Source organism: Narcine bancroftii, chromosome 8 (genome assembly GCF_036971445.1).
Source record: "Narcine bancroftii isolate sNarBan1 chromosome 8, sNarBan1.hap1, whole genome shotgun sequence".
Classification (NCBI taxonomy): domain Eukaryota; kingdom Metazoa; phylum Chordata; class Chondrichthyes; order Torpediniformes; family Narcinidae; genus Narcine; species Narcine bancroftii.
In genome coordinates, this window is record NC_091476.1 from 153768558 (window position 1) to 153790921 (window position 22364).

At 39.5% G+C, this 22364-nt stretch overlaps 1 protein-coding gene across 1 annotated transcript in view; it reads right to left on the reverse strand.

Moving 5' to 3' along the window:
• The window catches only part of LOC138742133 (beta/gamma crystallin domain-containing protein 2-like), a 70533-nt gene that overhangs the window by 34663 nt on the left and 13506 nt on the right, over window positions 1–22364 (reverse strand). The window contains exons 2-4 of the mRNA XM_069896316.1: window positions 18144–18934; window positions 4912–6724; window positions 733–780 (exon numbers count right to left, since the gene is read on the reverse strand). Coding sequence (XP_069752417.1) covers window positions 733–780; window positions 4912–6724; window positions 18144–18934 — 2652 coding nt within the window. The remainder of the gene's footprint in view (window positions 1–732; window positions 781–4911; window positions 6725–18143; window positions 18935–22364) is intronic.

Sequence of the window (22364 nt, forward strand, 5' to 3'; positions counted from 1 at the left end):
CAAACAGAACAAAGACCTATTGCATCCACAATTCAAGTTTCTGCTCAAACTCACAAATATCTACGCCTTCTTTTCAATTTCTTTTCATCACAGTTTCAAGCAATGTGTACTGTTCATCTTAAAATCATCACCTATGGTCCTTGCTATTTACTTACTCTTTCAAGACCCTTCATTTTCCATTTTCCTTTCCCGTAGTGATGAAAATGATCCATTTCCTTTCATATCTCCACATAACGTACCCCTGCTCATCCATGTTGCTTTAATGAATCTCTCCAAGTATTTGACACTGTTCAGTATTTGGTTCAAAGATTTAATTCTCCAGATATCACAGAATGTCATAAATTTGCTTTCTCAAGTACAATATTATGTCAAAATTATCAACACCCACCAGTTCAAGGTCAGAAATAAACATCAATTTAGCCATTCGTCTTTGGTTAAGAATCACAGATGAAAATAAAGGTTTTAAGAATCAGTGATGTGACAAAAGCTGTCGAGTGCGACAGGAAGGGGAAACCGTGGCCTGAGAAGTGATTGAGCTCCTGGTAAAGAATGAAACAAATCAGAAAACACAGCAAGGGATCTGGGTGTCAGAGCTGGTTGGTGGGATTGAGGACTAACTGAGATATGTGCAAATCTCTGAGGTCCTTAAACTCCTCTGATATTACAGAACAAGGCAATCTGTACATTAAAGTTAGACTTTGTGAGCCTTCCCCTGCAGTTTATATTTCTTACCTTACCAGGTCGTGGGTTAATTTTTCCCTGTACTTTTGGTTTGTAATTCTGAAAAGCAAAATGACATATTAATTAGAACTGCCCCACAATCAGTGAAAAGAGTTCTTGGGAAGTGAGTGTCAAAATAGCATGCGTGTCCAGAAGTTACAAACACAACTCTTTATAAAAAAAGCTTTTCCACCGAGAAATTTCCCGTGCTTACTCCATGGATTTTGTGGATTGAGCCAAATGCTGGCCTCCCATCACAAGCAAATAGTTCCATGGATTGCTTTTTGTAACTGCACCAAGGCGCCCTGGACATCAACTTCTCTCAGTGTGGTTTAATAATGGCAATATTTACCATCAGAGAAAGATGATTCATTCTCCCAATTCCAAGTGACCTCATTTAGGATAGTTTATTGATACAAAATAATCTACGCACCAGCATATTTTCAGGATGTGGAAAGAAATCACAATATCCATTTGGTCAGAAGAACAACATTCAAGTCAGGCTGACTTGACACAGAACATCAAGATTTGACGTGGAGGAGAAAAGAGACAGGATTGGACCAAGAGATGAGTGCATCTCAAAAAAGCAAGCAGATTGCCATCACTCTTCTAGACATATGCTTGGAGAAATGAAGTTTATAAAGACCTGGCTCAAGCATAGAATGGGCATTATTGAAGGTACATACTGTACATTGCCACCCGATAAATTGGCTGCTTGCATTACACTGGAATCAATCTCCCATCAGGTTTTACACACCATTGGAAATTAATGTTCTTCTATGCATTTTAAAGTATTGAAGGAAGTAAAGCTGGAAATGACAGATTGGAAGAAATGGTTTGAATATTATTTCCAAATTACAGTATTCCAATCTCCTCCAAAGATCCAATTTTTCCTTAGGACTTGACATAACTCCCTCTACTTCCCAAAATGTTGCCCCTGTCATACTCGATTGGAACTCACAATCCAACAAGATAACCAAGTCCCTTGCCCTCAATCTCTCTATTGCTTTGTTTCACTGACAATGCATGCTCCACCACTTTTAGATCTGGATACTCTTCCTCCATCTACATTTGCACAGATCTCATCTCATTCTTCACTTACCCCCCTTCCTCCACAGACAACCACACCTATTATTGCCAATCCTGCCTTATCCAATCTCCTGCAAGCCAAATATAGAAGGAAGATTTTCACTTGTTTTTGTTTTCTGCTCTTAATGAATTACATCCACCCCATATGCAGTTCTTTAAAGGAGAAAAACCAATCTGATGCTCCAGCAACATGTGTAGTTTTAAAAAAATCCGTTGAGCTTGACCCTGCTCTTGGAGTGCTGTAGCCATCTACTGAGTTTGCCAGGGTATCATCGAACTTGGTGGGAAAATAACCAACATATGGAACACCATAGCGTGAACCTGTAAATTGATTTACATTAACCTCTCCTTTTAATATTAAGTAGGAATTGTGTGGATGTGAAGGTGAACACATCAAGTGACTTGGAGCAGGAGTCTGGAAATGGAATAATGAACATGTGATGAAATATCTTGGAAAATGTTCAACTAAAGTTTGTCAACCTGACAGTCCACATTTAAGTAACCTCATAAAATATTCCAATAGGTAATCAGTCAAAATTTAAATCCAATTTTACATCACATCAAGAAAATTAGAAATGAATTAAATTCCCCAAACCACATACCCACTAAATAATTGACACCTTAACCTGAGTGTTTGACAATCCTTGACAAAAATAAATTTATTTCAGAGATTCAACGAATGTCAACCTTGAGATTGAGCACATGGATGGACATCACATAGATACAAAGAGCAATGCAGCCTAGAAACCATGCATTCAGACCAACCTGTCCTTGCCAAGATACCCATCTAAACTAATCCCATTTGCTAGTGTTTTGTTCAGATCCTTCTGAACCTTTTCTATCATGTTCTTGGCCAAATGCTATTTAAACATTGTAATTGTTTCTACCTCTATCATCTCCTATGGGAGCTTGTTTCATATATCTACCACCCTCTGATGGAAAAACTTGCCCCTATGTTTTTTTCCCCTATGTTCCCCCCCTCCCCCCATGCACCTTGCACATATGCTTTCTTGTTTTAGGCTCCCCTTCCCTGGGAATATGATTTTGGTTATTTACCCTCTCCATGTTCCTCATTTTTTATAAACTTCTACAAGGTCACCTTTCACATAAACTCCTCTTTCATAGGTCCAAAAGACATGCTTCTATAGAAGCTCTAATAACCCTGATAAAAAAAAAATGCTCAGGACACACCTTAAGTTAATTCTATGAGTCCCCAGCAATATGTTTTTACCCCTGGTATGCATCCTATCCAGGTAGTCCTGAAGGATCAGGACATTGAAGTCCAGATTCAAACCCTGGCCTGTGCCGAGTTAGTTGGGAGGAGCACCAAATGCAGTGCAATTGGCCTCTGCATCTCTGGACCAAGTGAGGGGTGGGAAAATGCCAGGCTAGGGCACTAGTCAATCTGTTATGAACTTGCATTTATGGACTTCACTCAGGTTGGATCAGACCAGAATGAAAATCTTCACCTTGCTCTTGTTTAAATAGCTTGTTAATGCCCATTCTCACACAATGAATGGGCAGGTGAACAGTGAATTGTCAGCAATCAAACAGGTACCTCACTAAGAGACATTTGAGAAAGTATATTGCTGACAGTTTTGTGTCTTCACTTATGTTCCCTAAAAATGATTGAGGAAGGATTCACATTCAATAAGATTTTGGCAGATCCTTATAACACCAACAAAGTGGTGTAGCTTCAACACCACTTTGCTACCCTTCCCCCATATCCCTCAATTTCCTTGGTAGTTTAATTGTCTAGTAGCAATCGTGTCTGCCTGTCCCGCATCGGACTTGTCAGCCACAAACGAGCCTGCAGCTGACGTGGACTTTTTACCCCCTCCATAAATCTTCGTCCGCGAAGCCAAGCCAAAGAAAAGAGCTTCTACAGCTGTCAGCGGTAGAGAATCCAAATATTCCCAACCAGAGAAGAAATTCCCAAACTCAATGTGTCCCCTTATTCTGAAACACTGCCTCTAATGTTAAATACTCAACAAGGGGAAATTTTCTCCCAACATCCATCCTATTAATCCTCTCAAGATCATATTTCAATAAGATCACCTCCGTATTAACCTCTTCATTCCAGGAATCATTCTAGTGAGATAGCCTGTAATACAAAGACACATTCATTGACATCGCTGCACTTGTAGAATAAGAAACCAAATACAGAATAACTGCACTTTTCTGCTCACAAGTTGCCATACTGATAAAGAGGGGAAATTTAAAAAAAAGTTTTACATTGCATGTGATATCACTTGAGGCAATCGCCTCTCAAACATCCTCACGTGGTATGACCTGCAACAGTCACTAGCTTCATCTCTGCAGATTCCTTCAAGAAGCCTTCAACTGCCTGCAAAGACTTCTGAAAACTTACTTTATTAAAGTCTTCAACAAAATGCCTTTGTGACCCATATAAGTGCACTCACGCATCCTCGGAACATTTCATTGTAGGAAGGCCGACCATTTACGCAAGTTTTCAGAATTTTTTTTGGAATATTTCCTGTTTCTTTCCCCCATCCCTGCCCCCCCCCCAAAAGAAAACAGGTTCAGTCAGGGGACGTTCCTCAACCTGCAGATAATGCACTATTCCTTCGGATGGGCTGTGACCTAAGCTCCTTTGGAATCAAGTAACCAGTTGAAAAGCACCATGGAAATGCAGACTTTAATCGGCAGAGAACTGATAAACCTAAAAAAAATTCCACATTAATACACAAATTATATTATTCACCATTCATTCCTGCCCAGGAATCCATGGCATTAGCAAGTTGCAGACAATAGCTCAGTAATAATTGAACACTTATAATTTAGGGATTGAATTATGAAAGAGACAAATAAATGGTTTGATCAAGTGACAAAATATTTTGTTGCAAATATCATATTTCTTGGAATTAAATGTAGCCTTGAATGAAAGATGGAGTTGCAGTGATAGGCTGGTACCTGATTGGTGACTTAGTTTAAGCTGTGCCCTAACTTGCCAAATAAGCAAGTTTTGGTACATAGACATAGGAGGTCAGCACCAAAATCTGTGGATAAAGAAATTGGAACCTTACAGGAAGCTTTGTGGACCAGCAGATGAGATTAGTTTGAAGGTATCTTTCAACTTACCCAACCATCTGGAAAAGCGGTCAATTTCCCTGGTTTTATTTCAGAAGGTAGAGAATTCCTGTGTGCACAAAAATTCTTTCCATTATCCAGCAGAAGAGAGTATCCAGGTAATAGTCTCTCTGATAGGTTCAATGCCCCATTGGTGTCTAAACTCCCTTTGGAAGAGTTGGCCAGGAAATTAAATGTTGACAGTTTATCTGCAGCAGCTGTTGCTGTGGCAATATCATCTTGTGACCTGCTTCTCTGCAAACTGTTTTGCGATGATTTTGGTGGTACACTGCTTTGTCTTTTAGTTGATCCCAGGTTGAGATCCAAAGACTTGCTTGAAAAAGATTCTATCGGTTTTCTATAATTGGAAAACAATATGCTATTGTTAATTCGAGACCAACTGCCATTTCCACTGAGGGCCTCATTGCCTTCTAAATTTGTAGTGAATTCTACGTTGGTTCTCTTCAGATGGCTAGATTGGAAGACTATGCTGTTCGTTGCAGAAGCACGCGGAATTCCAATTTTGGGCTTCTCCTCAAAATGCATCTTCATCATCATCCCAGGGCTGAGAGTTTCTCTTTTTGTCAATGTATTTGAGAAACTTATTCGAGGTATTTCCACAACTGACTGGCTGTGTGAGCTTGACACAAGTTTTCCATCAGTGGTCTCAAGGTCTGGTGGCTCCTCAGGGATCAAAGTTGGCAAATGTTTTGGATTCATTTGATCTTCTTCAATTGGAGGCAACATGGAAAGGGGAGAAGGGTAGGAATGAGATCTCTGGCTCCTTGAATTTCTATTACGACTCAAGAGCATGGGAACATCCAAGTTACGAATGGCATCTACAAATCCATCTATTTCTAATTCACCATCAGGTTCATCCATGCTGTTTGAGACCCTTTCCTTCATTTTATTTTCAGTGAAGACTCCCAATAATTGCTGATTCTCTGATAAGGAGCTTCCAGATGGATGAAAGACTTGGTCACCATTCCTTTCTGCAAATCTGAAGGCATATGCTTGAGACTCTAGATTGACCACTGAAGGGCTTTCAATCTTGAAGTCCTTTGAATTCTCCACAGGCTCTTGCAGCAGTATACTTTGTGAACTTAACGCTGAGGTTTCAGTGGCCTGCCCTCTCATCAGATCAATGGGGAAATTTACAGAATTTTGTTCTGGTTGGGAATTGAAGAGAAGACTTTGTTGTTCAGAATCTAATTTCATTTTTCCTGATGTACTTTCACCATTCTTTAGAGAAATAACCATTTCATCACCATTCTGATCAAGGCCCTTTTGATGCAAAGACTTTAACTGCTGAATATCCTCAGAAGGATTCACATACTGCAAAGTAAAACTTTCACTGCATGGAGGATCTTTGACAGCCAGCTGAGAAGGATCATTCTCTATTGTCCCAATGCAGATGAGAGAATTAATGGCACTCTGGTTTCCTGCACCATCACTCAGTGTTGGATGGTCTGAAAAAGAGACAACCTTTGATACTGGGCCACTTCCTTTCACAACACTTTCATCCTTGATGAATTCTTTATAAACATGTTTCAAATCTTCTTTGTTTGGCTGCAAAGAGCTATTGGTCTCACTTGACTCTTCAACACCAAGACTTCCATTGACATTTTGCTGAGATGTGCTGTTTGCAATGGGTGTAAATTGACAATCATCTGCAGTTTGAGAAGGGATGCAAATGGATAGGTGCTGGTCAGTTTCAGGACCTATTTCGCTGTTGGTGCTCATTATCTTGGTCTCACCTTCCCCTTTGTTGCAGTCGACTGCCAAACCTCCAGGCAGGCTGACCTTCTTTTGAAGATCTGGCTTCCTAAGAAAAACAAATGTTTAAAAATATAACTTGTTTCTCCAGAAACCTTGAAATACAAGAAAGGTAATACAAAACTACGGAGGAATTTGTTTTTAGTTAAAGAGTTTGAATCTTAAAGTTGACAGTGAAGCATTTCTCTTATCAGAACTGGTCATTCAATCCAATCCAGCTCTCACAGCATTCCTATTCCTTGACTTATTTCCCCATAATCTGTTCTCTCTTGCATGTCCATCAATTGCAACCCACTAATCCTTCTACTTAACACCAACACCATGGCAATTCACAGTAGGCAACTAATTTACCAGCCTGCAATAAAACCAGAAAGTGCTGGAAAATACTCAGCAGCTTAGGAGAGAATTGGTCTGTGACCCTCAATTGGTCCAAAATGTTGACTGGTTCTCCGTCCACCGATGCTATCTGGTCTGCTGAGATTTTCCAATTTTTGTTTTAGATATGCAGTCTCTTCAGCTCTGAAAAATATTTCAGATACCAACATCTACATGTGGGAGGAAACTCATATACTGCAGGTAGCCAACCCAGTCACAGTAACAACATGCAAACTTCACACAGAGAGAACTGTGGCCAATGAATCTGTGCAGCAGCTGCAATACTTGCTGCAATGTGCCATCCCAAGAATATAGAGAAATTTAAAAATGATCAAGTAGCTTGATAGGTTCTCCAAAGGATAAGTTAAATATTCCTTTCTTATCTGCTGCTAATCAAAAGCAAATGGATCAACCCATTTCCCATGAAAAAATTGTCGAAGCCTTATGTTCACTACACTCTGGGAAGTCACCAGGCCCTGATGGATTTCCTGGAGAATTTTATAAGGCTTTTCCCTCATTACTTGCATCTTATTTATGTTTTGTTCTTTCTGATTCTTTTAAGTTTGGCAAGTTTCCCCAGTCTTTTTGAGGTTTCTATTTCTCTAATTCTTAAAAAAAAAGAACAAAAATCCAGCCGCATATTCTTTATATAGGCCAATTTCTTTACTCAATGTTGACACTAAAATTCTAACTACAGTTTTGACTTGTAGACTCGAAAATATTTCATCACATATTACATCTGATGATCAGACTGGATTTATTCAAAAACAGTGCTCCCATTTCAATGTACACCATTTATTAAATATTATATACTCTCCTAAGGAAATTTCAGAATGTGTGATACCTCTGAATGTGGAGAAGGCTTTTGATTGAGTAGAATGGAAGAATTTATTCAAGACCAGAAAATTTTAATTTTGGGGCTGGCTTTATTCAATAGATTAAATTATTATATTTATCCACTTCTGCCTGTGTTCTAACTAATTTTAAAAAAAATCATTTTGACTTCAACGTGAGACCAGACAAGGATGCCCTTAAAAGTCCACTGCTTTTTGGGCTGGAATTAGTTCTCTTAGCTCCTGTTTTCTGAGAATCTAATGATATTACTGGCTGTGGTGATACAACCAAGCACTGGACCGCATGCCCACCAACCTACTGAAGGGGACAACCCCTATACCTACAGGAAGACCACCTGGGAGGCTGATTCCATCTAGCCAGCTGTCAATCACCAACCTGTATATAGACTGGAGCTAGTCTCTCCTGGGCCAGTCGCACGCAGAGCCATCGAGACTACTACTGGTGTACATCAGAGCTTCAGTGGATTAAAGCCTGTAGTAGTCTTTTCTATGTTTTGTGTCTGCTTGCTGCACCACAGTGCACCACACAGACATTTTAAGGAAGGGCACAGCCCACAAAGTTTCGTTTTATGCTGATGATGTATTGCTTTACATTTCTAATCTTCACACTTCATTGCCTTCTATAATTTCTTTAATTTCTCATTTCAGTCAATTTTCAGATTACAAGTTAAATCTTCATACGAGTGGGCTTTTTCCTTTGAAAAATTTGGCATCGATAAATACTAACTTTCCTTTAAAAATTGTAAGAAATCAATTTACCTGTTTAGGTGTAACAATTACTAAAAACCATAAAAATTTATTCAGAGAAAATTTCTTCACCTTAATCAAAAACATGAAAGGGGCAATATCAAATTGGTCGCCCTTTCTTTGTCATTGGCAGGTCCAATCAAACTCTATTAAAATGATTATAAAAAATTTTGGATATTTTATTTGAAATTTTTGTCCTTTACAAAATTGAAAAGATACAAATAGAAAAAATAAATCCATTATACACTTCATGAAGGTTAAATCACCCCACTCCCTCAAACCCCCTCCCACCCTAGAAACCTCAAAAGAAGAAAAAGCCAAGAACAGAAAAAAGGAAAGAAAGAAAAGCAGAAAGGATTGCCAAGAAAGTGCCACTCTCCAAACAGATCTCCTGTATATGTTCTATTTAATTCTTTGGAGAAGATTAGCACAAGTCTCTAGGATTAGGAAGATGTCTACATATTTATACCTGAAATTTGCAAATACAGGTGCCACATTTGCAAAAATGTATTGTATTTATTTCTTAAATTATAAGAAATCTTCTCAAGGGGAACATAACTATGCATCTCAGCATTCCATCGTGCCATACCTAAATGTGAATCAGATTTTCAAGTGACTGCTATACATTTTCTTGCCACTGCTAATGCCACTTTGACAAATTCTGTTTGGTGTTTAGAAAATTTCAATTCTTGTCCCTACAATATTCCCCCCTCAAAAAAATTTCTGGATTTTGTAGAAATTTAATTTCTGTAACCGGTTCTAAAAAATTCCTAAATCTATCCAAAAAGGTCTTATCTTGGGATATGACCAAGTTGAATGTAGAAAAATACCTAACCACATCTAAAGCATTGATTTAATAAATCTGTCTTCAACCTATTTAATTTCTGCAGCATGAGCTATAATTGATGTGAAAAAATTGTACTGAACCTTATGTTCATTGTATTTATTATACTATCCAGACAAAAATCAGACCAGTTTTTTTTCCATCAATTCTAACATTTAAATCTGATTTCCACCTCTGTCTAGAATTATGAACCCCCTGATTAGGGGTTCCCATTTGAAGATGATACATCGCTGAAGTAAATTTCTTTATATTTTGTTTGTGGATTAGTCTCCACATCGGTAATAACATTGTTGGGCCTAATTTATCCCTTAAATATGCTCCCATGAAAATAGCAAAGAAGTGTTTTATTAAGTATTCCATACTTGTTTCCGACTTGTTTCTGCATCCCATGCCACGTGTACTCTCTGGCCACCAACCAGATCATGGATGTGCCAGCCCGTGGATGGAGTCGAAAACTCCTCGCCTCCATGCCATTGGAACGATAGGATCAGCCTGCCTGGTGGCCACATCGCACAGGAGAGTAGTGTCACCTGTGCTGACTGGGATGTCCTGAAGCTGCAGCCCTGTGATTGTGTTCTCAGTTAATAGCTCTTTGAAGGCAATGCAAGTTCCTTCTGATGGTGGCCTGTGGATGAAGTTGGCCACTCTGTCTGCAGGTTCTGGGTCCAGGCTGCTGACCACATGGTAGTACTGTGTAGACTCAAATGTGATGTCCCAAATCTGGAACTGAGCCTCAGCCTGGTCCAACCACACGACAGGTCGAACTGTCCAGAAAGTCGGGAGCTTGAGGCCAACTGCACTGATCACTCCTTCACTATCCGTCGATGGGTTTAGGTGCCATCTAAACTGTCGTGGTCACCAATTGTAGCCGACTGTCACAAAGAAACACACACATCCGCAATGTGAGAGGTTAAACTCTGAGAATTATGGAGGCTGGAAAGGCTCCTTTTATACAGTTGGAGTTCCCGTCGTTTGTTTGATTGGCTGACATCAGCTGCATGAATAACAATAGCAGGTGGGAATATTCTTGCATATGAATAGCCTTCTTCCCCAGCCTGTTATTGATCTGCTAGCTGGGCAACTTGGCCAGTGCCATTTTAGGGCTGCTGGTCTTGTACTGCTCCAGCTTTCCACCACGCCATTTCACTGTGTTAAAAGACGTGGTACAGTGTGTCATGTTGCTGTTTACTACCATGCACGCCATGTGCTGACTCAATCTCCATGGTGGTGGGCCACCACACTTACATATTCAATTAATTCCTGAAAGAACATCTGAGATAATGATATGGACAATGTTTGAAAAAGGCATTGAACTCTTGGGAATATATTCCTCTTTACACAATTGACTATACCCATTAATGTTATTGCCAAATCCATTCACCTATTCAAATCTTCAACATTTTTAAGTAAAAGTGAGTAATTAAATTATCTATACGTATCCCTAAATATTTTATCCCATTTGTCATCCATTTAAATTATCTCTTTGACATTGAGTGTAATCCCCTTCTGTAGAGGAATAATTTCACTTTTGTCCCAATTTATTTTATTGCCCAAAACTTTCCCACATTTTTCCATTTTTAAGTGCAGCTTTCCTAATAAAATTGCTGGTTCTGTTAAATGTATCAAAATTTCATCAGCAAATAAATTAATATTATACTCCTTTTGATTAACCATAAATCCCTTAATGCCTGGATCATGCCAAATTGCTTCTGCAAGCATTCTATAGCTAAAATAAATAGAGCTGGAGATAATGGACATCCTTGTCTAGTGGATCTATTTAACTGGAATGGTGCAGAAACTTGTCCAGTTGTTGCAACATTGGTTTTCGGATCATTGTAAAATGCTCTAATCCAATTTGAAAATGTCTATCCTAATCCAAATCTTAACAGCACTTTAAATAAGAAGTCCCAATAGAGTCTAATAAACACTTTTTCTGTGTCTAGAGCCACTGCCATACTCAAATCCCCTCTCTTTTGTGCCAAGTGAATTATACTATATTTTTTTTTTAAAAAAGCCTGTTTGAGCCATATTTATTAATTTTGGTTAAAAAATTTTTGTTAAATTCAGATTATAAAATTATTGCAATGAAATAGGTCTATAGGATGAAAGTTTTAACAGGTCCCCATTTTTTTGTTATCACAGTAATTATCGCTGTTGAAAAAGATTCTGGGAGAGTATCAGTTTCTCATGGCTGATCCAATATATCCATAAAAAGAGGAATCAATAAATCTTTAAATTCTTTATAAAATTCAGGTGAAAACCATCTTCTCCCAGAGATTTCTTCCTTTGCAATGAACTCCGTGTTTGAGTGAAGGGAGGATTCAATTCTACCTGTGGTTCTAAATTTAATGTTGGAAGCCTTATTTGTGACAGAAAAATCTTCTATCATCTCTTTGCAATTCAGATTGATACAACTTAGAATAAAATTGTTTAAACATTCAAATCTGCTTTTATTGTATTAATTGTTCTTGAGACCCGTTTTACTTTCAACTGCCAAGTACCTTATGAGCTCTTTCATGATACTGGTTTAGTTCTTATTATTGCTTTTTCTGTTCTACATGCTTGCAATGTATTATACTGAAGTTTTTTCTATTAATAAATTGTCTACGCTTATCCTCAGAGACTCTTCTTTGAAAATTGTTTTTCCCCCTCAAATATATTATCTCTTTTTCCAATTGTTCCACCTCTCTTATATGATCCTTCTTAATCTTTTAAGTTTCGCTTGTAATTTGTCCTCTTAAATATGCTTTCAGAGCAACCCATATAATAAATATATTATTAACCAAATTAGAGTTAGTATCACAAAATATTTGAATTTTCCTTCTAATAAAAATCACAAAAATCTGGACTTTTTTTAAACAATAGAGTTGAAACTCCATCTATATACCAATTCTTTGTTAGGCATTGTAACTATCATTAATAAAAGTGAATTATCTGATAAAATTCTCACTTTATATTCAGTTTCAATAATCCTACCTTGAAAATGTACTGATATTAAAAATAAATTGATTCTTTAATAAGAATTATGTCTATTTGAATAAAAAGAATAGTCTCTCTCCCTTGGATGTATTCATCTCCATCCATCTACTAAGTTCTCTCATTAATGCCAAAGTGGCTTTTGCCCTCATCACTACTCTAATTGATCCGTCTAATGCAGGGTCTAAACAAAAATTAAAATCTCCACCTACTAAAATATTTTCATAAGCATCTGCTCAATTAAGAAATGGTTCTTGAATACATTTTTCATCAACATTTGGTGCACATATATTCATGAGGGTGCATAGTTCTGAATATATCTGACAATGTACTATTATATATCTCTCTGCTGGATCTGTTACTACATTCTGTATTTTAACTAGAAGATTCTTCCTCATCTTCAAATTAAACAAAGAAGCTATAACATGTCCCACCCAATCTCTTTTTAATTTTTGATATTCTTTTTCAATTAAGCGAGTTTCTTGCAAAAAGGCTAAATCAGCTCCCATTTTTAAATGTATGCCAAAAACCTCCCTCTTCACTGTCCTGTTTAACCTGTTAACATTAAGACATAAATTTCACTGTATTACTCATCCCTATATACCCCCTTCACCTCTCCCTGTGTGCCTCCTCTAATTATTATCTTCCGTGTTGGAGCATACCTTCCCCAGCAATCCAAGTAGAAAAAAAAATGTAATTAAAATACAAGTAATATAATATACATAACAATAAAAAATATACAGACTATGTCACCCCCCTCCGCATTGTTTAAAAAATGCACTACGCTACCCCCGCTCCATTGTACGGGTTGTGGCAGATGCCGCAAAAGCACACATGACTTGATAGTAGTTAGCCACCGATTCCCCCAAACCTCCTCCCCTGGATGTTCACCATATATTTTTTAATCATTCTTTCATATATAAAAATTATATTTTAATAAGACCGAAAGAAACGACATTATCTTAAATTAGTCACTCCGCCAGTCTAACGTTCAGCAATAATTCCACAAATTCTTCTGCCTGGTCACTATCAGAGAAAAGAAATTCCTCCGCCGTCCGGCAAGAAAATCTTCAAAGTAGCTGGATGATGCAGTATAAATTTGTATCCTTTTTAAACGAGATTACATTTTCTTCTTTGCTTTAGTAATGCTGCACTCGTTTCAGGATAAAACCAAACACTACATCCTTGATAATCAAGCTGACCACTTCTTGCTTTTGCTCCCTCTGCTGCTGCAATCAATATCTTCTCTCTGTCTTGATGTCTCAGGCATTTAATCAGTTTAGATCAGTTTAGAATGTGGCTTTGGATCTTCTGAGAGCTCTGTGTGCCCTCTCAATTTTAATAGTTTGCTCAAATTTTTCCACTTCCAAAACATCAGGTACCAATCTTAAAAAAAAATAAATTGGATCTTGACCTTCAATACAGTCCTTGAGATCAACAGTCTTAATAAAATTTCTTCTAAAATTTTCTGTATCCAGCTTTTCCCCCCCCAAAGTTTTTTCCCTTTCCATAGTCCATGAATGTGTTTCATTCTCCACTCTTCTCTGTTCATCCTCCACATTAACTCATTCCCCACTCTTCCCTGATCATCCTCCACATTAACTCATTCCCCACTCTTCCCTGTTCATCCTCCACATTAACTCATTCCCCACTCTTCCCTGTTCATCCTCCACATTAACTCATTCTCCACTCTTCCCTGTTCATCCTCCACATTAACTCTTTCATCCAAACTTGCATGTTAGTCACAATAGCAAAATATTTATTTAACCTATTTGTATCTTTTAATTCTCCTTTCAATTCTCTCAATAAATCTGGATTAAAATAATCAACCTCATGTTTCTTCGGTTCTTTTGTCCTTTACCTTTCATAGAAACCTTAACTTTTTTTTCTATTGTTTCTTGTTCCTGTTCATCCACCTTTATCAGGTGACTCTGCAAGTATTATGGGTGGCATTGTGAATGGCCAAAGACATGCCCAGAGTAATCTGCAAGCTTATATGACTGAAATCTTTTTTAGGGTGGGGGGCTTCAGGCAGGTGGAAGAGAAATGGTACGCTGAGGACATCAGCCAAACAGAAATTCTAAAATTTCAGACATTTGTTTGATCTGGAAATGTTTATGATGGAGATTTGTGGTCAGTATCATGGAGACAAACAGAGAAGTACAGGGGTGAATTTAGATTGTTTTAATATTTGAAGCTTTGTTTTTTTTTAAGCAATTAATTTTTTTTGGGGGGGAAGGTTGTTCTTAATACTGAGAAATGATTGCAAACAGCATATCTAGCCAAATTAAATAAAAACTATTACAAGGCCTTTCATTTTAGAGTGATTGTCACTTTTAGGGTTAACAAATTTAGGGCTAATATTCACAGCTATGGAGAAAACTAAGTGACAATCAGGGAAAGACTGTGCCCAAGGTTTAGCCTCTGGAGGAAGCGAAGGAACATTTGTTGCTTTTATCCAGGCACAGGTGTGAAGAGATAAGTGAGAGACACTTAAATGAGCAAAGATATCAGGGGCCATTTTAAAGGAACAGCACTTGGTGCAACACCTATCTGAAGGAATACTGTGCAGGAGTGGCTCAAAATACTACACAGTACTTGCACTGAACACACTTCACTTGCAGCTATCTGAAGGAATACTGTGCAGGAGTGGCTCAAAATACTACACAGTACTTGCACTGAACACACTTCACTTGTAGCTATCTGAAGGAATACTGTGCAGGAGTGGCTCAAAATACTACACAGTACTTGCACTGAACACACTTCACTTGCAGCTATCTGAAGGAATACTGTGCAGGAGTGGCTCAAAATACTACACAGTACTTGCACTGAACACACTTCACTTGCAGCTATCTGAAGGAATACTGTGCAGGAGTGGCTCAAAATACTACACAGTACTTGCACTGAACACACTTCACTTGCATGAATATAGAAATTTGTTTGTTTCTTCTTATCAGGAGAAGTTTTGATCCCCACCGTGACCAAAGGAATGGTCATTTTAAAATGGAACTACTGAAATCCCATCATGACCAAAGGAAATATCATATTGACTGACCCATATTTAGGTACTGGAAGCATGAGAATTTTGGATCGCGACCATTTTCGACTGACCCTCGTCTGGGTTCTGGAAGTATTGTGAAAGTCACTCGATTCATTTCCTCCAAGCCAGGAAAAGGGGAGTTGTGACAACTGTCTGTGGGAAAGGACATTAGCTCTGGAAGTAATTCAACACGGTTTTGAGAGTTTTCAGCAGATTGTCACCCAGTCTTTCTCATCTCATTCATAAGCACTTCTTTTTCTTCCATTTAAGATTCTTTGTATTAACTCTGGAATTCTAAAACTGACTTTGGGATAACTTTCCAGAATTGTGGCTAAGCTGTACACACCTACATACACACACAATTTATATTATAGTTATGGGATAAATTTGGACAAGTCAAATAAGGTGTTTATATTATTAGTAATTAATAATAAAAATATTATTTAAAAAATAACACTAGGCAAATTTCTATTGCTGCTGGTCTATGCTGTATCACAAGGAAAAAATAGATCTTTGAAGAGAATGCGGAGTACAGTAAAATCCCTGGCAAAGAGGAAAAAAAAATTAAAATAAGAATAAAATAACAGATAAAAATATGTAAGTTTAAAATTGTAAAACTAAATGTTCTCTGAAGTAACACAAAGCTTTGGTGAAGATGCGAGCAAATAATCAGCCAGTGAAGTACCTTGGTTGTGCTTTGCTCATAGAAGCTGTTTGAATAAAGTTGTGTGAAACAGCAATGGTGTCACCCAGGGTGAAGAGCTGCTTAGTAAGAGTCGCCTCAGTCAGAGGTTTCATCGTTAAACTTGGGGGAGGGGTGGTTATTGTTATTGTTAGTCCTTCAGGCAGCTCTGTAGAGGGAGAAGACCCTGAAGATGTAGCGACGGCTAAATGTTTTCAAAGAAAATAAAATGCTTTAAAAGGTTTATATATTCATGCAGGTGAAGTTTGTTCCACTCATGTACTATGTAGTATTTTTGTCTTTTAAACTGTTTATTTTTAAATGCATGTGCATTCATTGGGCATTGTAAGAGTCAGTTTCAAACAACTGGAAAATTCACTTAGCTGACATCTAACAATCCCTGAAGGTACCCGATACCAGGGTGTTTTTTTTTTAAACTGTACTTTGAATACACTGCTTCAGAGAGTGTTGGAAGCAGAACACCTCTCAGCATTTAAGTGTTTCGATGAGCATGTCAAATTGTAGGAGCATAGAAAGCTGTGGACTAGGTGCCTGATGACGGGATTAATTGGGATGGATACCCACTGGGGTTAGCATGGACTTAGCCTGTTAACATGCTGCATGATTCATTCCCTATTCTTTAAACAAGGAAATATTATTGGTTTCATCTAAACGTTAGAAACAGAAACAAATGTTTGAACGTTTCTCTCCATATACAATGTCTTTAAAAAAAATAAATGCAGTTGAAATTAAATGCCTTCCATTCATGCAGCTCTCTGGAGGCATTTGGAGTGCCAAATCTCATCAACTTTTTTTTGGAAAAAAAAGTTCCATACCACTGATGTGCTCATCAGAGCTGGATCAGCTAAACATGGGTGCTAGATGATATTTACAAGGACCTGCTTATTTGACACCCTCGAACCACAATTTACTCTAGTATTACATTCCCCAAACCGTTTAGAAGCTCAGACCACAAGACCCTGCAGAGTTAGCGGAAAACATCATTGGGGACTGTTCCTACCATAAAGAACAACTACAACACATGATATAGGCTAAAGGCAATAAACATTATGAAGGATTCCTCACACCACTCAGCTGGCAGGAGGTACCATAACACCTGGGCTCTTACATCCAGATTGGGCAAAAGGTTTTTCACCCAGGACATCAGACTCCTGAATTCCCAGAACCTATGTGGACACTGTGTTACCAGGGACTCTTACAGTACACGTCTTAATATATATTTGAATGTGCTAACTTCTATTCTAACTTATATTTATGTAAACATAATCTGTGGTCCTGGAGAAACACTATCTCATCTTTACCGTGCAAGCATAGGATGAAGGATAAATAAAGATGATTTGGCAGGAGACTAAACATTTAGTTAGCTCTGAACAAGACGATGCTACTCAAAAGAATTGCATCTTAATTTGGAATCAGAATCGAATTGTTTTTTTGCTAATTATACAAATTGCATCCCTGTGGCAAAGGATGAAGAGGAACTGGCCGATGTTTGTTCAGTGCTACCTACTTTACAGCGGGAGTTCAATCCCGGGCTGCAGTGCTGGGGCAAGGAGATTCCAGCGTGGAACAGGTAACAGTGACCACCCCATGTTATTTACATCATCAAACCTTCCATGAGACGGCGAAAGTAACCCTTCACACTCAAAGAGGAACCAGGGTCAAACTCGGCCAGACTCGCAGACTTTCAATGGTACCCACCAAACGTTAGAGCCTTTGACAGGTCGACAGGTGCCTGCTCCTCTCGAAACCACATTAACACCTGACTTCAGATGGAGCATCGCTTGTGTCATTCACAGCTAGAATTTGGCTCAGAGCCGGGGACAGGTGAGTAACTTCTCCAACCGCGCACCTTACTTCCCGGTTCGAGCTCCAAGAGAAAACCAACGCGGACAATAGCGCTCGAGTGGGACCCGTCCGTGGAGCACTCACCTGTTCACCTGGGCACCGAGCGCCATCGGTAGGAAGCGGCTAAATCCCGGCTCCCGGCCACTGGGACGCGGTGGGATCGGGTTCCCGAGGTGTGGCGAGAGCTCGTCCAGCCCGGAGGAACCAGCAACAGGTGTGTCCCCTGCATTCGCCGCATACCTCCCGCATTCCTCAACTCGCTCCACAGGTTTGCTCGGACTTTCTGCCATCTGCACCTCGGCGGATCTTTCTGGGTCCCCGATCTCCGCCCCCGCATGCCCCGCTGGAGCGAGGGTTATAACGATGTCCAGTTTCGTCCTCGAAACCCGGGCTGGGGTCGTTTGACCTGGGGGCTGACAACCACCCTCCAAATGTCGAGCAGCAAAGTGTATTGACCCCGGGAGGTTGCGGACTCTCTCACCCACTTGACCCAGGTAGGTATTTAAAATCTCCTCAGCCCAAGCAGGGAGGTTCCGTTCCCCATCAGACCCTGGAGAACTCGTTTGCTCTAGGGTGTCAGGAATGCCGAGATTTGGGGACTCGATGCCTTCCACTGGGCGTAACTTGAGCCTCCCGGAACTTGGAGCATGGAACTCAGTGGGATCCTTTGAATCGGGTCTGGGTGCAGAGTGTGGCCGCTCCCTCCGGCCGGGTTCCCACTCCCCCTTCTCCGACTGCCCACCCGTTTCTACCCCCAAGGAGTCGGAGGGGATGAACCCGTTCCCTTTCTCCCACGGAGCCCCCAAACTTCCACGTTCGTTCGAACCCTTTCCGTCTCTACTTTGGTCCGGATCAGAAGGGATGACATTTCGTTTCTAAGGATGGAAAGAAAACAAGAGAGATCATTAAACTCGGGGGTTCACAAGATGCCAGGAGGAACTGGCCGACCCCTCGCGAAGCCCCTGCGCGTTTCTATGTTCGATACATAATAAGCGGAGGCACTTCTCCCCAAGGGTAAAAATGGAAAAACTCAGCAGGTCAAGCTGCATCTGTGGAAGGAAAAAGCAGTCAGGGTTTCAGGTCTTCTTGCACAACCCAGTGGAGAGACTGTTTTGTAAAGCTTAAAGCCACATGCAGCTTCCTCTGTCCAAGTCTCTGCCCATCTCTAGAACCCTTCAAGACCTTCGCAGTCTGAAAAAAATAAGGGACGCCGCTGCATCCCTAATTTCACAGCGCAGCAATGTGATCTCAGTGAGTGGGCCACAAAAAAAATCATCCAGGATCCCTTCCACCCGGCACACAGCATCTTCCCTTCGGAAAGAGATCCAGGAGTATCAGAGACAGGTCCACCAGGCCGAGGAACAGCACTTGGGCAGTGGGAATGGTGAAGGACCGAAGGAACTGCTCACACTAACCATGGACTCATTCACTAAACAATATCTTTTTTGCATATATGAATACTTGTCCTGCATCGGTCTTGTCTGGTAGTGTGTTTCCATGATTTGCACTGAGGACTGGATAAAGCTGTTCTGTCTGGTGCTACTTGTGCAATCTGATGGGAATAAACTTGATTTTTCTTGACTTGACAAGCTTCTTCCACCATCTTTACCATTTTTGCACTAGGATTACTTTATCAATTTTATGTATTTATTGTCTCTTTTAATTTTAAGAGTTTACTGTTATAGTTTATCTGTTCCTGTTGAGCGGCAGCAAACAAGAATTTCAGTACATTACCATAATCTAAATTACAACTTTCAACTCACCTTTTCAACCAAACATATCACCTTCCCCAGCACAACTATATAACTGAGTTTTTTTTTCTATTTACATTTTATATTTATAAAAATTTGAGTTGGTATAGTTCAGGTTTGGTGTACACAATGCTTTTTAAAAAAATTCCAGAGGGGGGGTTAAATAGCTGCAACAAATGCACCAACGTTTATAGATAGTAAATCAACTGAAAACATTGAGGACCCATTTATGTTCCAGTCTGCAAAGGTGGCCCAGGAACCACTGGATTGTAACAAAGTTCATTGTCATATACACAAATACAGATGCTTCAAATTTCTTACTTGATCCAACCACAAAGGGAAGAATATTTCAGTGCATATGCAATTGGGTTGGTTCTTGCAATGGGGCTTAGAGCTTTTGGAATCAGTCAAGACTACACTTGAAAACCCTGGAATCAGGTACCATTCTGCATCACACCAAAACAAAAAAGCACTTATGGTGATTGCCAGTCAGCGTGGGCCTATTACAGTGTTGAATGAACACTAGGATAAAGCCTGTGAATAATGGTCAAAGTTGTAATGAATGGAAATATTACAAGCCATTCACATAAAGCAACATCTCACACCAACACCCAAGATAGAACAGAGTGTAAAACAGGCCCTTCTACCCACGATATTGTGCTGATCTATATAAACCTAAACAACAAACTGAACTATACCTCCCTCACATCCAGAACCCTTTATTTTCTTGTATCCATGTGCCTGTCTAAGAGTCTTTCAAATGGAATCTTTTACCAGGCTCCACCACCACACATGGCAGTGCATTCCATTCCAGGCACCCACCACTCTTACTTAGCCCTGACATCTCCACTAAGCTTCCTCCCCTAATCTTAAGCAAATATGCTCTGGTATTTGCTATGATTGCCCCAGGAAATAGGGTGGAAAGCCAAAACAGATCTAGGCCTCCCATGATTTTGTAGACCAAGGAGAAATGTTAACCTTGTCTCACGAGATCCATTCTCCAATCCAGGCAACATCCTGGTAAATCTCCTCTGCACCCTCTCCAAAACTTTCACATCCTTCCTGTATTGAAGCAACTTGAACTGGACACAAATACTCCAAATGAAGTCTGACCAGAATTCGATAGAGCTGCAACATTACCTCAAGCTCTTGAGCTCTATCCCCCCTGACTAATGAAGGCCAGCACATCATAAGCCTTCTTAACTACCCTATCAAACTATGTGGCAAGATAAATGCAAATAAATATCATAGAAGCATGGAACAACACAGAAGAGTGGCTATTCAGCCAATCACACACAATGATAGAGCCATGCTGTTAGATCCATACTCCTTCCCTTTCGCCACAGCAATTATTTCCCCCCCCAATCAAAAATAATCTCAACTCCTTTTGAATGCTACTATTCAGTGTTGCTTGCATTGAATTGCAGGTTGCATTCCAGATCACCTGTGTAACATTTATTTCCTCGTTGGTTCTGCCCCTTTTGCCAATCAATGCTCCTGGTTTATCAAACATTCTGCTACTATGAGCAACTTCACTGCATTTACTCCCTCAAAGATAATAGAGAAGATTTATTCACAGCTTGGAAACAGGCCCTGATGTCGCAAATCCATTTGCACTGATCCTATACTAAGACCTGACGGAAATATATAAAATTATGAATGGCATAGACAGGGAAAATGGTCAGAATCTTTTCCTCTAAAGGGTAATATTAAATACTAGATGGCAGAGGTTCAAGGTGAAATGGGGAAAGTTTAAAAGGAGATTTACAAGCACAAGTTTCAAAAAAGAGGTTGGTTGGTGCCTGGAACACACTGCCAGGGAAAGTGATAATGAGAGTTTATTGTCATATTACCATGTACCAAATTCTTACTCCCTGCAGCCACACAGGTATGCAAGATACACCAACTCCAAAAGTAGAAATTACATATCCATAATATACCAAGGCAGAAAGAAAAAGAGATAATAAATATAGAACATTACAGCACAGTACAGGCCTTTTGGCCCATGTTGTGGTGACCTATATATACATACAAAAAAAAAACTAAACTCTCTTAACCCTCCACCACCACCCCATATTACAGCATTCATAATATGCATGTGGTAGAAGTAGATGTGATTGCAATGTTAAACAGTATTTAGACAGACATGAACAGGCAGGTAATAGAGGGGTATGGACATTGTGCAGGCAGAATAAATTAGTTTAAGTTGACATAATGATCAGCCAGACATTGTGAGCTTAAGGGCTTGTTCCTGGGCTGCACCGCTGAATGTTCTTCTAATTGCCTTTTATTGGTATAATGGTTAGCGCAACACCTTTACAGCACCAGCGATTGGACCGGACCAGGTTTGAATCCCATGCAGTCCGTAAGGAGTTTGTATTTTCTCCCTGTGTCTGCGTGGGTTTTTTCCGGGAGCTCCAGTTTCCTCCCACCGTTCAAAAATAAGTACCAGGGGTGTAGGTTAATTTGGTTTAAATTGGGTAGCATGGATTTGTGGGCCAAAATGGCCCGATAACATTTTTAAAAATAATTTACTCACTTTCCCATCAATTTC